Genomic DNA, 21004 nt, shown 5'->3' on the forward strand with positions numbered 1-21004 from the left:
CTCTCTGAAACAACGTTAAGACAGTGGCTCAAAGGGGCACGACTATTTATTAAACTTGTATTTCCCAGTTTGAATTCAAATTCTACCCACTGGGTTAACAGTGGTGGTATACGTGCAACCAACACATCTGTTTTTTTGTTTGTTTGTTTTACTATATTATCGCCATGTATTATTTTAGATTTTCTGCAGATGGAGTAATGTGGGTATGTTCTCAGGTTTGTGAAAGGCTCTCAGCGCCTACTTCCCGTCCCCCAGTGCCTGCCCGCCACCTCCAGCCCCCTGCTAGTGCTTTCTGGGTGTCGACGAGGAGATTGCCTTGTTTCTTATTCGGCTTCACCGTAAAGAATCTTATTAGAACTGTCATCAAACCACTATCCTGGGCAGGTTCTTCCTAATCTCCGTCCTCCTAGCTCCCACCCGGGAAGGCTTTCTCTGTCTCTTGGCTCTCATTTGGGGCAGGGCAAAGTTGACTAACAGGCTGTATGAGTGGCAGCCAGGGAAAGAAGACAGCGTTCAGGTCTGGTCAGGAGGGAGGGAGAAGGGAGTTGAAGGGGCGCCAACTCTGGACAGTAAGCCTAAGGTCAGGCGCAGCGCCCCAGCAGCCCACCAGGGGGAAACCCAACCCAACCCGCCAACCCTAGAGAGCTGATGTGCAAGCGAATGAAGAGGCGGTAACCAAATGATGGGCAGGCACGGGCCGGGACAGAGGATTTGCCCAGCAAGCTACTGCGGTGAGGGTTCCCAACTTCCTCCATGGAAACTTGCTAGCCACGGAGCTCCAGGGCACTCCAGACCCCCAAATCCCGGGGGCCCCGCGAGTGGGTGTGTTTAAGTGCAGTCTCCTGCTTTCGTCCTTTCAGGATGGAGAAATAATCAGTTAAAAAAAAAAAAAGGAGATATTATTCTATGGAAACGGTTTTAGTTTCTATGGAGACAGACTTCATGCTAGCTTCTGGTTTGAGAAGTGAAACTTTGCCGCGGGGAGAAAAGGGGTGTGTGTGTGTGTGTGTGTGTGTGTGTGTGTGTGTGTGTGTGTGTGTGTGTGTGTGAGTGAGATAGAGGAAGAGGAAAGGTCCAGGATAATAGGTGCCTAATTGGGGTGGGGGGGGGTGGAGGAAGAAAAAAGACTGTCCTTCCTGTCGGGGAGACAGACTGAGAAGGGAAGAGAGAAAGAGAAATAAAGAGAGAGGGGGAAAGGGAGGGAGAGATGGATGTATGGGGGAGTTTTCCCTGGGTAGGGAGGAGGCGGGAGAGAGAGTGTGGAAAAGCTTGGCTCTGTTTCTTGTCCAGATTGCAAGGGGCTCACGACGAGATGCTTTCCGAAAACCCCGCCCCAGCATCCCTCCTTCCCTCAGGAGCTGGGTTGAATTAATTTGATTTGATGTTCAGGAGCAGCCGAGAGATGAACTGAAAACTTTTCCCTTCCTTTCCTTCTCCTTTCCCATTTTGTCTTCTTCCCTGGACAGATGTGCAGCAACGGCGGCGGCAGCTGTGACTGAGACTTTCGAACTAGCTTCTCTCCTCTTCCATCCCCGTCTCTTGCCCAGCCGGGCCATCAAGGGCAGGAGATGAGAGGCTCTGCCTGGTCCCATGGCACTGACTAGCTCCACTTTAGTTCAAAGTGGGCAAAAGTCGAGCCAGGTGGACTGTCGAGAAACCACAGCGGCACTGGGAGTCACCACCGTCACCACCGCCACCACCACCGCAGCGTTCTCCTCCTCCTTAGATCGGGAATAGATGCCCCCCCACCCACACACCCCTCCCTCCTTGAGCATTTGACTCATCTGCCCACCATGGGATCGCCGGCGTCCTCCGCCCGAGCCCCTGCGAGGCTGATGTGGAGGGCGGACCAACACTTAGTCTGTCTCCGGGCTCCTTGCTGAAAGCTCCCGCCTAGCTATTCTTCTTTCTCACCCCTTTGGAAGGAACCCGATGTTCTAGGAGTTTGTGGAGCTCGCCGCTGCTCCCGAACTCCTAGTGTGAGAGCTAAGAGAAAAGAAGGAAGAGAGCAAGAGAGCGAGCCAGAGAGAGAGAGAGAGAAAAAAGAGAGCAACCACTCCGCCAGCTGAGGCCCCGCACACTTAATTGCAGGTGAGAAGAAAGAAGCGGATGCTTACCGCTAGCTCCCTTTCCAAAACGCCAATCGCCTTTGAGAAGACAGCTTTTCTTTTAGTTTTTTGCTTCTAATTCCCCGCATCCTTCCCTGTTAAGCTAAACCTGGTTTCCTGAAGTTTTGGAAATCCTCCCTCACCCCCCCAATCTCAGTATCTCATCCCGGGCTAGCAAGCATGAGACACTGAGTGGGAGAAGCATCCAAGGAGGGGGAAGCATCCGACTGCCTTTCTCCTGCTACACCCTCCTTTGTCTGAGTTCCAGAGTCAGCATTCTCTGTTATAGAGAGCCATTGCTTTAAATGGTAGCAGCCTCTGGCAAAGACAAAAACCTCAGGGCTCCCTGAGGCAATTTATTGAAGTGGCACCGTCTACACGGGCAAAAGTCAAGTGGAGAGGTGAAGCAATGATCCAGATAATTCGGTACTGTCCACTCCCAATCCCTTTTGAGGAAAATGGAGAAATTGGCCGAGCCTTGATCCAGGATTATCTAGAGTAATTATATTCATAAAAATTTTCAGAATACGTGTCCAGGTCCACACTGTCACTTTACTTGTGCAGACACAATACTTATTGCATGCTTAAGGTTACTAGATTTATTTGGGTCCCTGTGACAGTTGTATTGGAAACAATTACTATGCGTAATGGATGAAGGAAGGATAGACTGAGCAAAGAAACAATATCAATTTTTTTTTTCTCCTGGGGGTAATTGACTAGTAAATGAAGACAAGCTAAACTCATGGGCTGCAAACCTTAGCCTGGTGTGTCAGACCTGAATATACTGTACTCTAAAGCCTTACCATGTGTTACAACTTCATATTTCCTAGTTGACAGAAACATTAGTAATAGAAATAGTAGTGATCAAAATGGCAATGTTGGGAGGGGGGGCTTCTTCTAAAGAACTGAAAACAAGGTAGAGAAATGTATAGCCTGACTTTCAAGAGCTTTTGCAGAGAATTGTTTTGTTGGCAGTCTACACTCAGTCTCAGATCACTATTCTTGTCATGCTTTCAACTTAACCCTACTAAAAGCAAATGCCAACACTTTTTGTTGTTGTGCCTTTAAGTGCTTTGCCTTTCTTAATATCATGGAAACACCTATTTGTAAATGACCTTCGGTTTTTTTTTTTCAGGCTACAAACTTAATAACATATTACTATGTTATGAAAGGGAGGCTGGCTTTGGAGCTTAGTTCAGTTTTCCTTATTTCAGCAATGCATTTTACTACTATTAGGCTATAAGACAAATGCAATGGTAGTTTGATAGGTTTGTGGTTTTTTTTGGATGGCTTACATTAAACAGAAAAAAACCCCTTCTAAACAGAAAATAATGCCTCTGTCAAATGGAAACGATAGTTAAATGCTTTTGTGATACGAACTTTATAGAACTTTTAATATTTGTAGCATTGTATGTATATATGTTTATATATATGCATATATATGAATAAACATCATATAATACTATCTGGAGTAGATTCCACCTAACCATAAATAGATGGGATAAGTATGGGTTAATCTGCAGTAAATTGCGATGCTGGTAGTAATTTATTTGATATTGTAAAATAGGAAAGTATTCACTGATAGGAAGACCTGGTGAGATAGTCATTCAGAAGAGAGCTATTATATAGAATTTGTATTTAAATGATATAGAAACATTCAACCTGTTGATTCTCAGTGCATAATCCAGGTAAATGCCTATGATAGTCCCCAAAAGAAGCAGCAGCAAGCCACTTTTACAATTCAAAGTAAATTCTTTGGAGGAAGATCACAAGAGTTCACAAGATACTTTCTTATATTGAAGTGTATCTGCTTGTTATTTTTATTTTGGAGAAATTTAAAGTTGAGATTTTTGAAAACTCTGAAAATTAGACTGTTAAAGTTGAATACAACCTCACTTGGGTAGTTGCTCAATTATTTTACCCTGCTGTCCTTTTGGCAGAGGCTCATTGGACAGTGACAGATCATTCCTTCTGTACAGTGGGAGACCAATCAGAACTAATTGGTTAAATGCTCTTATTCCATTCTGGTCTACCAGGAAAAAGAGAAGGAAATCCATACTTAGCTTGGGGAATAGATAAGAACAAATACTGATAAAACATGAGTGTTCCATTTAAAAAAAATTATCAATGGAGAATTAGTGAAATAAAGTAATAATAATACCTCAGTGGAATACTCATTAGTTACTAAGTAGGCTGGTGTTTAATAGACTAGGAAAGCTTTTTTTAAAAAATTAGATTTAATTTGAAGGTAATCTTCTTCAAACAAGATAATTGGTAGTTGGGTAGGAGAAGATTTTACCAAGCAAAGCAAATAAGAAGAAATTAAACTGAAGCAGCAACAACTAAAACCCTAAAGCTACATGGGCACATTTATTCTTCCAAGGAGACATAATTAGAATAATAGTAACTCACATTTATATGGTGATTTACAGTTACAAAATATCTTGTATATATTATGTCATTTGTCCTTTATATGAACCTATAAGGTAGGTAGTTATTATCCTCATTTTATGGATGAGGAAATCAAAACCCAGGCTAAGTTACTTGTCCAAGGTCACACTGCTGGTAAATGGTAATAAGTGGCAAATCCAGGACATAAACCCAAGACTTCTGAATTCCAGTCAGTGACTAACACTATAACGTAATTTTTTTGGTCTTAGTTAATTTTAGTGACATTTTGGTTTATTTGATATATTAATCTGTGAAATTCAAGTCAATAAATTGAATACATTTTATGTCCTAATCAAATAATATCAAATAAATTATAATCAGTGTACCAATTTACTGTAAATTATCCCATACTCATCCCATTTACATACTGTTATATATAACATATTCCAAATAGTATTATATATGTGTGTGTGTATAAGAAGGTAAATTCATTTTTTCAATTCAGCAGATATTTATTAAATACTTTTAGTATGCAAGGAACTGTGTAAAGTTCTCTGGACTCAAGGATGAAAAATGAAATTATTCCTGTTCTCAAGGAGCTTTGACAATGTAACGCATTTTGTAAAGATTAAAGTTCTCTATAAATCCAGCTATTATAAACTAGTAATTTGTGGGAAAGGGCATGCATAAATTCAAGTTATGAAAAGATTAAATGTATAAGAGAGGTCAGACAGTATCCTGGAAGCATCAAGGAGGAGTGGATCTTTTCTAGTGCAGCATGGGGCAGCAGAATGAATGCTGGCTCTGAGGTCAGAGGACCTGGATTCAAATCTAGGTTATGTTACTTATTAATTATGTGACCTTGGACAAGTCACAACCTCTTCAGACTTCAGTGTCCTCATCCACAAAATGAGCATGTAGGAATACATGACCTTTGAGATCTCTTCCAGCTTTAATGATCACCTGAATTGCTCTTTGAAAGAGAAGAAAGCTTGTAAGAATGTAGGTTAGAGGGGGCAGCTAGATGGCGCAGTGGATAGAGCACCGGCCTTGGATTCAGGAGTACCTGAGTTCAAATCCAGCCTCAGACACTTAACACTTACTAGCTGTGTGACCTTGGGCAAGTCACTTAACCCCAATTGCCTCACCAAAAAATAAAACAAAACAAAACAAAACAAAAAAAAAAAGAATGTAGGTTAGAGCAGGATGGATCAGCATCCAGAGAACCACAAAATGAAAGAAGAAGGAACAGTTGGGAGGAGTATGACAATACAGAGTTAGCATTCATAGGGTTCATTTCAGACATGGGGATCATGTGTACAAATCATGATGATAGGAGAGAATAGGACTATCTGGGATCAAAGACACTGAATTCCCTCCTAGGATTGTTGGATTTGAGGTCACATAGGGACACTCAAATGAAATTGTCCAGCAGACCTTGGCAAAAGAATCGGTGACCAAGGCAGTCTTAGCCATGACATACTATCTCTGTAGTTATGCCAAATAGGTTGCCAGGCTAGATTTTTTGGAAGATTTACTTTTTTTTTTTTTTTTTTTTAGTGAGGCAATTGGGGTCAAGTGACTTGCCTAAGGTCACACAGCTAGTAAGTGTTAAGTGTCTGAGGCCGGAAGATTTACTTTTATTCATTGATATAAATTGAACAGAACACCTGTTGGTAGTGGAACTGCCAAGATTTTCCTTTATAAAGACAATTGCCACTAAAGTATCTTACATACGTAATATAGTCACAGTATATGTATAGGTGCTTTAAAAATCCCACCTGTTTTCTAATGGATTATCCATTAATTAACAAGTTTTTATTAAGCACCTGCTAAGAGCTACATACTGTGGAGAGAGAGAGAGAAGTATAGAGAAAGAAACAATCTCTACTTGAGAAGAGCTTACATTTTTTCCTTTCTTTCTTTATTTTTCCAGGGCAATGAGGGTTAAGTGACTTGCCCAGGGTCACATAGCTAGTGTCAAGTGTCTGAGGCCAGATTTGAACTCAGGTACTCCTGAATCCAGGGCCGGTGCTCTCTATCCACTGAACCACCTAGCTGACCCCCAAAAGCTTACATTTTAATGGGAGAGACAACAAGCACGTTTAAAAGTATATATACAGCATAAATATAAAATGAAATATAGATAGATAGATGAAAGAAAGAAAGAAAGAAAGGAAAGAAAGAAAGAAAGAAAGAAAGAAAGAAAGAAAGAAAGAAAGAAAGAAAGAAAGAAAGAAAGAAAGAAAGAAAGAAAGTCGCTGAACACAAGAAGTTTGGGAAGGAGAGTCCTTGCAGTTGACACTACCAGTAAAGTCTTTGTGTACAGATGGAAAGGTGTGATTTAGCTTCATTATAAAAGAGAAGTGGAAGTAGGGAAGAAGTGTATTTGGGATGGTCAGTGGGAGATGGAGTCTGTGGGAGGAACAGAAAGAATCCAGTTTGGTTATACCACAGTGTGTTTAAGGGCAAGTTGGATTCAGTGCAGCTGGAAAGATAGTTCTAGCTCCAGTTCCAATCCAGCTGTTGCTACTTCATAACTCTGTGCCCTTACCAGAGTTGAAATGATCTCTTTGAAGAGGCCTGGGATCAGGGAAATCTCCTGCAAGGAGGATTTGGGGCACTGGGTCATGAAGGACCCAATGAGGAAGTCTATTGTGGGTTCTAAATTCCAAATACCTGATTTGCAAGTGGTTTTATTTACTCTACCTAAATCATAAGCTCTTTAAGGACATGCCTTTTACTTCTTTTGTACCCTCTCTCCTCATTCTCTACCACCCCATAAACATTCAGTATACAATACTCTGTGCACACTTGGGCAATTATTTCCAATGTGAGTGGTTTCGATGGAACTGGTTATGCCTTCCACATGGACTTTGTATCTTCAGGAATACGAGTGGATCTCTCCACTCTGCATCTGCCACTCTGCCTGATTTCAAGATCAAGTTACCTTTACCAGATTAAGTTCCTCACCTCTGATCTCATCACCATTGCTGCTAACTCAAGCCTTGATTGACACCAACTCCCTCAGCCTCCTCTCTGACTAGAGGGTTTGAGGGTATACTCCTCCCAGTGCATTGCTTTATAAAGTGCAAAAACTGGACATTTTGGCTCGCTCCACTCTGTATCTGCTCCTCTGTTTGGTTTCAACTCCATGGAACAAAATGTGCATATGCCTGCTATCCCATGTTTCTCACTCCCTCCCACCCCTTTCCTGTCTCCTTTCATCTCATGCTTCCATTAGACTGTAATCTCCTAAGGATAGGGACTATCTTTCTTTTTATTAATCTTATATCCAGCACAGTACCTGGCACATAGTAGGCACTTAATAAATATTTATTGGTTCTCCTGCATCTGACATGAGATCGGAGCCATTTTAGAGTTTTCTAAAGATTTTTACTACTAGAAGTAAGAAATAGGTGGGGTTAAAAACCAAAACATTATTCCTATCCTTCCCCCCATTAAAAATAATGTCTTTGTTTCTCCCACTTAGACACTCTAGAGATAGTGTCATTTCTCAATGACTAATGGTCTTAATGTCCAAAGGATTGAAACAAAATTCATCTCTGTTACACAGAATTAGACTTGGGCTATCCTGTATGTTTTATTGTTGGAACTGGGATGGGAGTTGGAGCCCTGGAATAAAAAGCAGGGTATTTGAGGGATATTGTTCGGGAGAGCAGTTCTGGAATTGAGGGAGTGATTAAGAAACATCCTCCCTAGTTTGTTTCCCTTCTTTTAATCCCTTCTCTTCCTGTTCTTCTCACAATACATCTTCCATCTCCTCACCTTTGTACAGGCTCTCCCTCCCCACCCTGCTTGGAAGTTACTCCCTCCTCACCTCCATCTCTTACAATGACTTGTTTTCTTCAAGACTCAGTTTCCTTATTTTCCCAGCTGCTAGTGTCCTCCCTCCCAAAATTACCTATGTGTCAGTGCTTGACACAGAGCAGGTGCTTCATAAATACCTGTTGACTGATTGATTATCCCCACTACCAACTGATGGTGGAAGAACCTGTTTTGTGATAAATAAGGACAAAGTAAAGGTGAGGGAGGTGATCTCTAGTAAGTAGCTACTTTCTTGGAAGGAGGAAAAGCCCAAGTGTTGGGTAGGAATAGAAAGATGAAGGAGCTCCTTTGGTCACTGGCTCTTCACTGAAACATAAGTTGGATATTGTATACTTACAAATACTTGAAAAGTGATATTATAGAACTACTGGTCTTAGAAAGTTAAAATTCAGTCATCTCATTCATTCCCGTTATTTACAAATGAAGAAACCAAGGCTTGAGGAGAAGTAACATTATTACTATGTGGTTGTCATCTTCTACTACTACTGGGGGCAGCTAGGTGGAGCAGTGGATAGAGCACTTGTCCTGAAGTTGAGAGGACCTCAGTTCAAATTTCACCTCAGACTTTAGCTGTGTGACCCTGGGCAAGTCACTTAACCCCAATTGTCTTAAATATCCAGGGCCATCTCCAGTCATCTTGATATATACCTTGCCACTGAACCCATATGGCTCTGGAGGAGAGAATGAGATTGGTGACCTTGCACAGCCCTCCCTCACTTAAATCCAATTCACTGAAAGTCATGACATTACCTCCCAATGTCATGGTCCTCTAAGAGAACAAAAGACAAAGAACAGCTACTGCTGCTGCTATTGATGATAATAGCTAACATTTATATAGCACTTTAAGGTTTGCAAAGCACTATATATATACACACACATATATATAAAGTCATACATATGTATATATGTGCATACATACACATACACATATGTGTGTGTATATATATATATATATATATATATATATATATATATATATATATATATATATATATATATGCCATCTCATTTAATTCTCACGATTACTCTGGGAAGTAGGTATTATTATCTCCATTGTGCAGATGAGTAAACTTGAGGCTGTAAGAGCAAGACACACAGATCACAGGTGTCTAAGGTAGGATTCAACCTTGGGTTTTCCTGTCTCCAAGTATAGTACTCTATCCATTGTACCATTTGACTGTCAAGAAGAATTAAGTGGAAATTAAAGTCATCTAGTCATGGAATGCTAATAAGGGAAGAAATAATGATGATGATGATGTGTGAAGATGTATGTGTATGTGTGTGACTATGGATGGCCAGAGAGGAGGTAAGGGGGCACTTTACATCAGAAAGGAGCTTCACTTTTACCTGGGAAATGTTTCTAAGTATTCTGCTTTCTTCTCTTTCTTTATCATCTCTTACTATGGCATCTTACAATTGAATTATATCTCTGGTTGTCATGTAGGTCATTCCCTTCCACATGACTCATAGTATGCTAGACCTGAAGGAGAGTTTAGAGACCACAGAGTCAGAATTCCTTTTGCAGCTGAGGAAAATCAAATTCGAAGAAGTTGAAATGACATCCAAAATGGTAGTCAGTGCTAGAAGCCAGGTGCTGAAAGTATAAGTGTAGTATGATATATCGTGATTTAGAAGATGGAGGTTCAGATCTTGGTTATACCCCTTCATCTCTTCAGGCTCCACTTTCCTTATCTGATAAATGACATGGCCTTTAAGTTTCATTTCAGCTTTTTATCTATGGTCTTCTCATTTCCAACCAGTGTGCTCTCTACAACACCATCCACTTTAGTTTATTTTTTATAAAGGCATGCTTGGGAGGAAAGGCAGAAGTACTTGACCAATAATGATATAATTAGGGAATTTCCATAAGTGGGCTTCTGAACAATCAGAAGCTTGAGGCAAAAGAAAACATTTTCATTTTTGTGTATCTTGTGTATCTTCATCTTTGGCATGAATCAAAACTGTAATGCTCTTAGTTGAAGTCACTTTCAACACAGGTGTCCTTTTCATTCAACATAGGTACTTTTCATTCACCTTATGTGCTCCTTGTGTAAACGCATTATTATAATTGGTAATAATGGGTATTTTCCATGGTGTGCATGAACAGCTGATTCTAGTACAGTGGGATTATAAATGCTCCATGTATTGAATCTGGCTGAATGATCACTTAGCACATCTTTGTTAAGAGGCTGCTTCCCACTGCCACCCCCCAAGTTATTATTTCTGCTGGATGAATGGCTTTCCAAATGAAAGGCTCCTAATTTCATTTTATTTTATTTTATTTTATTTTATTTTATTTTATTTTATTTTATTTTATTTTATTTTAGTATCATTGGGTCTCTTAGTGAGAAGAGTACAGCTGGTGAAAACGGTCAGACTGTCCTGGGTAGGATTTTGTGTTTATGTGCAGAATGCACTACACAAATCTCTTAACAGTCAGACAGCTGCCCACTATGAGGAAAAAAATAACAGGAAATATTCAAAGACAAAGACACATTTTATTAGACATTCATGAGACCAATTTCAGAGTCACACAGAGAGATCATTCCCATTACTTTATAGCTACACCTTGTTTAAAACACACACACACACACACACACACACATACACACACACACGCACACACACACACATACACAAACCAACCTGATGCATTCTTAGCTTGAATTCATTCACTAGGCTTGGCTCCAAATGACATTAGCTTATTTAAAAAATAATAATGGGGGGCAGCTAGGTGGTGCATTGGATAAAGCACCAGCCCTGGATTCAGGAGGACCTAAATTCAAATCCGGCCTGAGACACTTGACCCATACTAGCTGTGTGACCTTGGGCAAGTCACTTAACCCTCATTGCCTCCCCGCCTCAAAAAGAAAGAAAAAAAAGAATATAAAAAATAATAATAATTAAAAACCCCCTACACTCAGAAGATGAAGGTTTGGTATTGAGAGTGTTAAGATGGCAGTAGGGAGTGCTGGACATGAAATTAGGAAGTCTTGAGTTCAAATGTGGATGTAGGTACCTATATATGTGTGACCCTGGGTAAGTCATTTAATCTGTGCCTTATTTTCCTCATCTATAAGGTAGGGGTAAAAGCACCTACTTTGTAAGGCTGTTGTGAGGCTAAAATGTGATAATATCTGTGAAGTACTTTGCAACTTTAAAGTGTTATATAAATACTAGCTGCTGCTCCTGCTTATGGACATTGAAAAGAATGTGCCACTGTTTTCAAAGTCAGTTCCCAAAGAAAAGGTTAAAAATGTTTTGAGCAATGACAATGTCATTGGAATCGATGGACAACAATCTAACGTGACTGACTATTTGGAAAAGGGCAGCAGTCATTTTGATCAATTAATAAAGACATTGTTGATTTTAGTGCTTCCTATGTGCCAAGTGTCATACAGGCTACTGGGGCATCCAAAAAACAAAAGGAAATAGCTTCTGTCTTCAAGGAAATTTCACCAATTGTGGAAAGCAACATAGGCATCTATTAGTATATACAAAACATATACAATGTAATTTGGGGGTGAAGACCTTAACAGATAGAGAGAATGTGAAGGGTCACAGATGAAGATAATGTTTGAGGTAAAGTTTGAAGGATACTAGAAAATCTAATGAAGTACATCTTATACAGTTTTAAAAATTGTATTCTTAGTTACTTTTACTCATGCATTTCTCTGAATACCTTTTATCTCCCTTGCTTTCACAAGTCCCTCCCTGTCCTTCAAGGTCCAGCCTAAAAAGCCACCTCTTCTATAAAGCTTCCCTTCTAGCTCCCATTTGAAAGTAAGCTCTTATACCACTGAATACTCATAACCCAATTGCTTTCACCTTGTATGTATAGTATATTATGTATATACTATAGTTATTGGTGTCCTTTCACGATCTCTACTACTAGACTACTCTCACAAAGATCAGGGATCATTTCACACTTAACCTTTTTATTGCCACTTCTACTTACCAGCCCACAGTATGTCACTTAATATTTGTTGAATGAATGAATCTTTCTTTTCTGGACACCATATTGGATAAAAGAGTTGAAGTTTGTTAACAGTAAGTGACACTGGTTTTTATAGTATGGGAGAAGCAGGATTCCTAGTTTATTAAGAGAAACCTAGACTAGAGAGTTATGTCAGTTCTTAAGTACTGTGAAAATCCAGACTTCCTCTACCCTCCTCCAAAAAAATCCCACAGAATCAGAGCTTGAAGAGATAATAGAGAGACACTTTTTCTAATCTCCTTTCTAATCCTTCTCTAGTGGATGAGGAAACTGAGGCACAGAGAAGGACAATTAGCCAAATTGCTGGCAGAACCAGGATGACAAACCAGGTCTCCTTACTTACCAAGGAGATACCCAGGACACCCAGGCATCTCCTAAAATAGTAGGGGAAAAAACCCACAGATTTTTGGTTCTTTTGACTCTGCAGATCTGGTTCAAGGCCTCATTCTACCACTTACTTCCTGTGGGAGCTTGGGCAAAAGAAATAACTTCTTGGCCTCAGCTTCCCTTTGGCCTCTATCAAATAAGGGCATTGAACAAGATGGACTAAGATGATTTCTTCTTCTGTGCTACTTTCTGTTATACCACAATTGCCAATGAAAAAATGAAATTGTAGGTTAGAGGGCTTGATGATTTATTTACCTCTTTCTGTGAAGGAGAATTTGGTGCAAAGAAGGACACAGGAGGTCAAGTCTCTATATCCAAGTACTGTTGGCTAACAGACAATAAGCCCAAGAGCATAATGTGGGAAGTTATAGTCTACGTGTGGTATAGAAAGCTTGTCCAGGGATGAAGGGAAGCTATCCTACATAGAAGGACATTGGCCTTTCCCTGAGGAACTAACACAGTTTAGATAACATTTCCGTGATCTCACTGGGAAACAAATACCACTCATCCCTGCATCTGCCTTATTTATTTATGTATTTGTTCCTTCATACATTTATTTATTAATTCATACATTCATTCATCTATCTATCCATTCATTCATTTGTCTATTTATTTGTTTATTTGTTCATTCATTAATTCATTCATCCATTTATTTATTTATTTTACTATCTAGCCATTCATTCATTCATTCATTTGTTTTTGTGGGTGATGACAGTTGAGTGACTTGCCCAAGGTCACACAGCTAGTAAGTGTCAAGTGTCTTAGGCTGGATTTGGACTCAGGTCCTCTTAAATCCAGGGCCATTGTTTTATCCACTGTGCCACCTAGTTGCCCCTGTCTTTTTTATTTTTGGTCTTATCCTGTGACTTCATTGATATAAGAAACTCCAGGTGTGGAAACTATCAGCCAATGAATACTGGCAATTGTTTTGTAGCTTATTATTTAAGAGAGTTAACTAGGTTCACTGAGAGGTTGTGACTTTCCTATAGTTAGTTAGTTAGTCAATAAACATTTATGAAAAACCTACTGTTTGCTAAGGATTGGGGATACAAAGAGAGGCAAAAGATGACTCTTAAGGAGTTCACAGTTTAATCAGGATACAACATGTAAACAATTATGCAGAAATAAGATGTATATGGGATAAATTGGAAATAACCAGGAAAGTTGTTGTTGTTTAGTAGTTTTAGTCATGTCTGGCTCTTCAGGAGCCAATTTGGAATTTTCCTTGGCAAAGATAATAAATAAATAATAAAGATAATGAAGTGCTTTGCCTTTTCCTTCTCCAGCTCATTTTACAGATGAGGAAATGGAGTCAAACAAGGTTAAGTGACTTGCCCAGGGTCACACAGCTAGTAAGTGTCTGAGAGGCCAGATTTGAACTCAGATTTTCTTGACTACAGGTCTAGTGCTCTATCCACTGTACTATCTAGCTGCCTACAGGATACAGGATAAATTGGGAATAATCAACAGAGGGAGGCTAAGGGGGATGAGTAGAAGGTGGGATTTCAGCTGAGATTTGAAGAAGGCCAGGGAAACCAGGAAGAAGAAAGGAAGAGGGAGCATTCCAGGCATGGAATGCCAGGGAAAATGCCAGTGACCTTGTTCAAGTAACAATAAGGAGGCCATTGTCACTAGTAGGAGAGGAAGAATGTGAACACAGGTCTTCCAGATTCCAAAGCCAGTCTCCTATCTAGCATGCCATGGTACATAGGGAGCACAGTCTCTGGTAGGTTCCAGCAAGCTGGAGAAGTTTTAGATTTATCTCAGTGTCAGATCATGCCATTTCATGGCATTTCATGCCAGCTACACTTTTTTATATTGATAGCAACCTTGCAAAGCCAATGCTTATTATAACTGTTTTTATAGAAAAGAACACTGAGGCTCAGTGAATATAAGTGATTTGTCTATGATGCTGCAGCTAATTTTCTTGTTGTTGGTCAGTCCTTTTTCATTCATGACTCTCAGTGACCCCATTTTTTTCTGGGGCATTGGGGGTTAAGTGACTTGCCCAGGGTCACACAGCTAGTAAGTGTTGAGTGTTTGAGGCCAGATTTGAACTCAGCTCCTCCTGAATCCAGGGCCAGTGCTTTATCCACTGTGCAATCTAGCTGCCCCCTGCCCCCACTTGGGGTTTTCTTGTCAAATGTACCGGAGTGGTTTGCTATTTCCTTCTCCAGCTCATTTTACAGATGAGGAAATTGAGACAAAGAGGGTTAAGTGACTTGCCCAGGGTCACATGGCTAGTAAGTGTCTGAGAGGCCCGATTCAAACTCAGGAGGATGAGTCATCCTGACTCAAAGCCTGGCACTCTATCCATTGCACCACCCAGATGCCCTTTCTGCAGCAAGTAAGTATCTAAAAATGGTTTTGAACTCAGGTCTTCCTGACTCCTAACCCCAACATTCTATCCACCATGTCATACTATCTTTCCCTCAGATTTCTCTCTCTATAAGCAGCTTTCTACATTTGTCATACCCTTTATAAAAAAGGGAGTCCTACCTCACTCTCCAATCTACAAAGAAAGTGGGTGTTTGAGAACAAGTGAGCTCAGGTTGATGGTACTTGCTATTAGGAGAAGGTGCCTTCTAGGGAGTTTGGGGAGTCTGTGTGTGCGATTGCCAGGCTAGAGAATCTCTCTGACAACCAGTTTGAAGTGAACTGAATGATTGTTTCCCTTTGAAAGAAAACTGAAATGAAAGCTTACCTACCCATGAGTTCGCTTATTCATAAAGGGATAGGACAAGTGTCTTCAAAACGATGCTTCCCAGCTAGTTAGCTATCAAGAGGTTAATAAAAGCTCCCCTGCCTGTGCAGGCACAAAAATACCCACCAGTCACCAAACACACTCCTGGTCCATTTGCTGCACTTTCCAAAGAGAGGTGCTAACCACATCTCAGCTTCCACCTTTGATTCCCTCTGCAAGAGGTGGGAATTTAGGTGTTGCTTTGAAAACCTCTCTGATTTCACATACTTGAAAACACTGTTTGAGGCTATGGGGGAACTATTGAACTTCCCACAATCGTCAGGTTGAAGGTGATCTTGAGGGCCATTTGAAAGGCTTCCACAGAGTATTCCACTGGAAGGTGCTGTTTTAAGTTCTTTTAAAAAAGCTGAAGGATAAATATTTTCTAGCTTCAATGGTCTTTTTCCTTTTATAGATATGATATAATGCAATTTGGAACAAAATCTTGCCTATTCAGAATATATTTGTTCATTCAAAGCTATGAGCATTGTCAGCTACCACCACCACCACCACCATTCTATTCCTCATTTAAATTTTAGTTCCTTGAAGGTGGGGCCTGTTTCATTTCTGTGTTCCTATCCCCACTGCCTAGCACAATGCCTTTAGTAGATGCTTAATAAATTCGTGTTGACTGCTTATTGATCCTTTTGTTGTTTTTGTTTGTGATTTTATCAGTGTAGGGAGCTCCTTGTGTGGAAAACTCCCTCACAGATAACATCATCTCAAATAATCACTTTGGCTACTAAGAGACTCAGTGACTTGGACAGAGTAACAAAATTATGTCAGTGGCAGGGCTTAAGCCCAGGTCACCCTGACATCAAAGCCACCCTCCATACGCTTTGCCTCTATTTAACATCTGACCACACTAATGAGAAATATATGTTTATACAATGTAAGCTAAAGTGTGTAGTTGACCTGCATGGGCAGCTACTTGGTAATTGAGGCACAAATTTTTTTAGGACAAATGTAAATATTCATTTTCTTGAGTGTTTGAGGGGTATGAGTCTAAGAGAACAGTCAAACTTTATTATAAATACTAATTCAGTGGCAAATATATCATTTATGTAACAATCTGTGTTAAAATGAGAGAGAAATCTCTTGTAGACAGCAACTACATTATTTGAGCCAAAAACATTGGGCACATTTTATTTGGAAAGCCTCATTAAAAGTATTCCTTCTTCTCTTGGCATCAAGATGGTCCCCAAAAGGCTGTGTGATCACTGTAATCATATACCATTGTGGATATGATAATTTCTATTCAGGGAATTGTGGAATTTAATCATTATTAAGCACCTACTATGAGCTGAGTACTGTGTTAGGTGATGATAGCAGGGCAAAAGTAAAGCAATTAATTAGACATGAGTTCTCTTCTTTTATGATCTCATAGGTGCAAAGCAATCAGTGTATAGAGTCTAGAAGCCCCAAAGAAGATGCAGGATGAGATTTGGAAATCAGTTCAAGATAATCTTACATTCTGAAATTGCAGCTGATTAAAATCAACATAAAATGGATGAGATTAGCCAAGTGAAGAAGTAATTAAACTTGGAGTGATTTATGAAGGGGTTAGTGATGAGAATAGGATCTTTCCCATATCCAGTAAAAACAAAACAAAACAAAACAAAAATGCAAAACAATGTGTCTCCCAAAGTATATGCTAATCCAAACTTTAACTAAGATAGAAAATGTATAATCTATTCAGTTGTACTTTACTATAGACATAAGCCCTCAAAGGTCATCTACTCCAACCTTTACCTAAAGGGGAAACCCAATTGTAACATACCATCCCATGTTTGAAGACCGCCAGTAATGGAAAGCTCATTACTTCTTGAGATAGCCCATTCTAATTTGGACTGCTTCAGTTATTACAAGTTTTTTTCCTTATCTAGTATCTAAATTCCTTGTTATCTCAGTATCCAATTGACATCTCTCCTTCTTCCTCAAAAGAAGAACACTGTGAAAGATTCTGTCAATTTTCTTGATGAAATCCAGGAATGTGATTTATCAGAATGAGTCTAATCTCTTACCATGACAACCCTTCTACTTCCTTCATTAAATCTCTTCTTTTAGTCTAGACATCTCTAACCAATCTTTGTATGGGGTTAATCCTGTTTCCTCACCATTTTAGTCTTTCTCTTCTGGGTGTTCTCCAGTTCTTTCTTTTCCATATTCTATTCATTACTTCCTTCATACCAAGTGCCAGTTATGCCTATAAAGTACAATTTACTTCCATCTCTCAAGGCTTTTGTTCACTTTATCTTCTATCTATATACTACATGTATGCATAGGTATTTGAGGTCATGATTCTTATTGTCCCCTTTAAAAAATATTTTCTCCTATGCATTACTATGCCTTTCCATTGATATTATTATTCCAATGTTGCCTGTTTCCTCAGTGGTTCCTGACTTAATGGGTATATATGACTAGTTTTCTTCCTGTCCCTCTGTTAAAGTTCCCTTGATTGGATTCCCAAATCTCCAGGCAAGCATGTATTTTACTGGCTTTGGTTAAATGTAATCCATCTTGGATGAGAGCCTCTTACTGTTACAGCATAAATTCTTATCCAAAAATTCAAATATCTCCTACTATCTTCTTAACTGTTTGTTTTCCAACTCTACCTTTCTAATGAAGCCCTTATTTTCAAGCAATAACAGTAACAAAATACTACTTCTCCCTTTAAAGTATTTAATTTCTTGCCCAGGACTTCATAATCCTTAGGGATCCTTTATAATTGCCTTCTGGTGGTATCATTTCTCCCCACGGGATTCACCAATAGTGAGTGGAGGTTATCACATTTGAGAAATTCTGGCATGTTCTCCTTCATACCCAGAATAATAACATACTGAGGAAGAAAGCTTACCTCTCTATCATTCACGTCGGGTTACTTCAGGCCATCGCAGCAGAGATGGGAGGACTTATAGGATAGGATGACTTATGAGACATTAGGTTATCTCAGGGCATCCCAGCAGACTTGGCAGATTGGAGGACTTATAGAATATTGGACTATCTCAGGGCACCTAAGCAGAAAAGAGATGCTTTATTGAACAGGATGACTCATGAGACATTGAGCTATCTCAAGGCAACTCAGCAGAGATAGTTGACTCTGAGCTATCTTTTCTCTCAAAGATGAACATTAGATGACCTCTCCCCTGGTGGTACCAGAAGATCCTAATCCATTGTTTGTTAAGGAACATGCAATATATAATATTGTAACATGGAGTTAAAATATTATCAGTTTATTGATTGAAGAGAAAGGCAGCTTCATAGTCAGAAAGACCTGGGTTCTACTCCAGACCATGCCATACTAGCTATGTTACTCTGGGCAGCTCATTTAACATCTCAGTGTCTCATGTAACTCTTTGAGACTATACATTTCAGAATATTCACTAATCTTCATTAGTAAAGGGAATTCATTATTGGGAATTCCATATACCAATTAAATTCCAAATGAATCCAAAAATATTGATTGAAAACAGTGAAATACTGATAGCATGGAATATTATTACTAGTGTTATTCTTATATGATATTTCATGGAAAATGAAACTACCTCACAATTCCAGAAATTTCAATGACATTACCTTCCTCCTACTTCTCACAGTAGAAATAATGAATTAGTATTTAGGTTTTTTTTAATAAAGTATTTTTTTCCTGTTACATGTAAAGATAGTTCTCAACTTTTGTTTATACAAGTAGTATTTAGTTTTTTTTTTAAAAAAGAGTTTTTTCTGACTCTTTACATTTATGTCTTGATAACTTAGATAATTCCTTTTGTTTATTTATTTGGGGGTGGAAATTTTATCATTTTAAATTATTAACCTCTTTTTAAAATCTTTGCTAACAACCCCAAGGTTACATATATGGAAATCCCAGAATGTTGGTGACCCAATCAATATTTAGCAGTAGAGGTTTGGCTCAGAAACTTTTAGATGAGGTAGTTGCCTGAGAGAGGGTAGAGATTTATCAGACTTTTTGCATGCTAACTTCTTATTTAACTGCAGCCTGCTCTCATTAGCATGAAACAAATACCTCCAAGGCAGCTTTTAAATAAGTCTCCCTAAAGAGGTTCCCAATGATGCTTGCTTGTGTAACTTTCCGTTGTGATCACCAGGGAAATAAAATGAGGAATTCCTCCTTCAGAGTCCATTATCTTTCCCCCCTTTTACTTATTCTGTCATTCTTTTCTGCCACATTGTAAATCAATCAACACACATTTATTAAATATCTACTATATACCAGTGCCAAGCACTGTAATACAAAACCAAAAAACCATACAGTCCCTGACTTCAAGGAGTTTACTGTCCAAGGAGCACATTGTAGTTGGACATTTAAAATATGCAAAGTATTCTCTTTTTGTGGTATGAAAGACCATATGATTATAAGGATCATTAATTTAGAGACAAAAGAGAATTTAGAAGTCATCTAACTTGGGGGCAGCTAGGTGGCACAGTGGATAAAGCACTGGCCCTGGAGTCAGGAGGACCTGAGTTCAAATCTGGCCTCAGACACTTGACATTTACTAGCTGTGTGACCTTGGGCAAGTCACTTAACCCTCATTGCCCTGCTAATTAAGAAAATTAGAAAAAAAAGAAGTCATCTAACTCAATCCCCTCATTCCAAAGATAAGGAAACTGAGGCACAGAGAGGTGAAGATTTGCCCAAGGTCACAGGTAGTACCGGGACTAGAATCCAAGTCAACTAACTCCAAATTCAGTGTTCATTTCATTATACCACCCAGAGCAGGAAGGAATCTCAGAAGCAAAACTATATGGAAATTAAACTTCTTAGGAATATAATGTCACGTCTATTTATTATCTTGAAGTCCCTTTTATCTCTTGTTATCTCACCCTACTTCAGCCCCAGTTCCAGCCTGAGTACTCTCTCCCTCTTCCCCCCTTTCTTAATCTCTTCCTCTTCTCTTCCACTCCCTTCCCTCCCAATCTCTCTGTCTCTTTCTCCCTACTCTCTTTCCTCTTCTTTCTTCCTCTCTCTCTCTCTCTCTCTCTCTCTCTCTCTCTCTCTCTCTCTCTCTCTCTCTCTCTCTCTCTCTGTCTTTTTCTCTGTTTTTCTATCTCTGTTTATGTTTCTCTTGTTTTCTCTCTCTGCTTCTTTCTCTCACACCTCCTTTGGTTCCCAGACACACAGGATACTTCTCTATTTAGACCTCAGACCTAATTGTTGATGTCACATTTAAATGGCTCTCTTGAGGGGCAGCTAGGTGGCACAGTGGATAAAGCACCAGCCCTGGAAGACCTGAGTTCAGATTCAGACTCAGACACTTGAGGCTTACTAGCTGTGTGACCTTGGGCAAGTCACTTAACCCCCATTGCCTCACAAAAATAAATGAATGAATGAATATATAAATAAATAAGTAGATAGACACAGAGAGAGAGAGAGAGAGAGAGAGAGAGAGAGAGAGAGAGAGAGAGAGAGAGATAATAGATAGATAATAAATGAATTGCTCTCTTGCAGCTGACTTTAGCTACAAAAATTTCCTTTACTGGCCTTTGTTTGGGGCATGTTTTATCCTTTAC

At 39.5% G+C, this 21004-nt stretch overlaps 1 protein-coding gene across 2 annotated transcripts in view; it reads left to right on the plus strand.

The window, feature by feature from the left end:
* The first annotated feature begins 1267 nt into the window (after positions 1–1267).
* The window catches only part of TMEM200A (transmembrane protein 200A), a 134794-nt gene continuing 115057 nt past the window's right edge, over positions 1268–21004 (plus strand). Inside the window, exon 1 of one of the 2 annotated variants that reach the window (XM_043999315.1) lies at positions 1268–2091. Coding sequence is in view for 1 of the 2 variants with exons in the window: in XM_043999314.1 (XP_043855249.1) it covers positions 2518–2606 (89 nt within the window). In the remaining variant the exon portion in view is untranslated. Of the gene's footprint in view, positions 2092–2298; positions 2607–21004 lie in introns of those variants that run through there. The other variant, XM_043999314.1, reaches the window with a different exon arrangement.

The sequence above is a fragment of the Dromiciops gliroides genome, chromosome 4, assembly GCF_019393635.1.
Source record: "Dromiciops gliroides isolate mDroGli1 chromosome 4, mDroGli1.pri, whole genome shotgun sequence".
In the NCBI taxonomy this organism is placed as follows: Eukaryota; Metazoa; Chordata; class Mammalia; order Microbiotheria; family Microbiotheriidae; genus Dromiciops; species Dromiciops gliroides.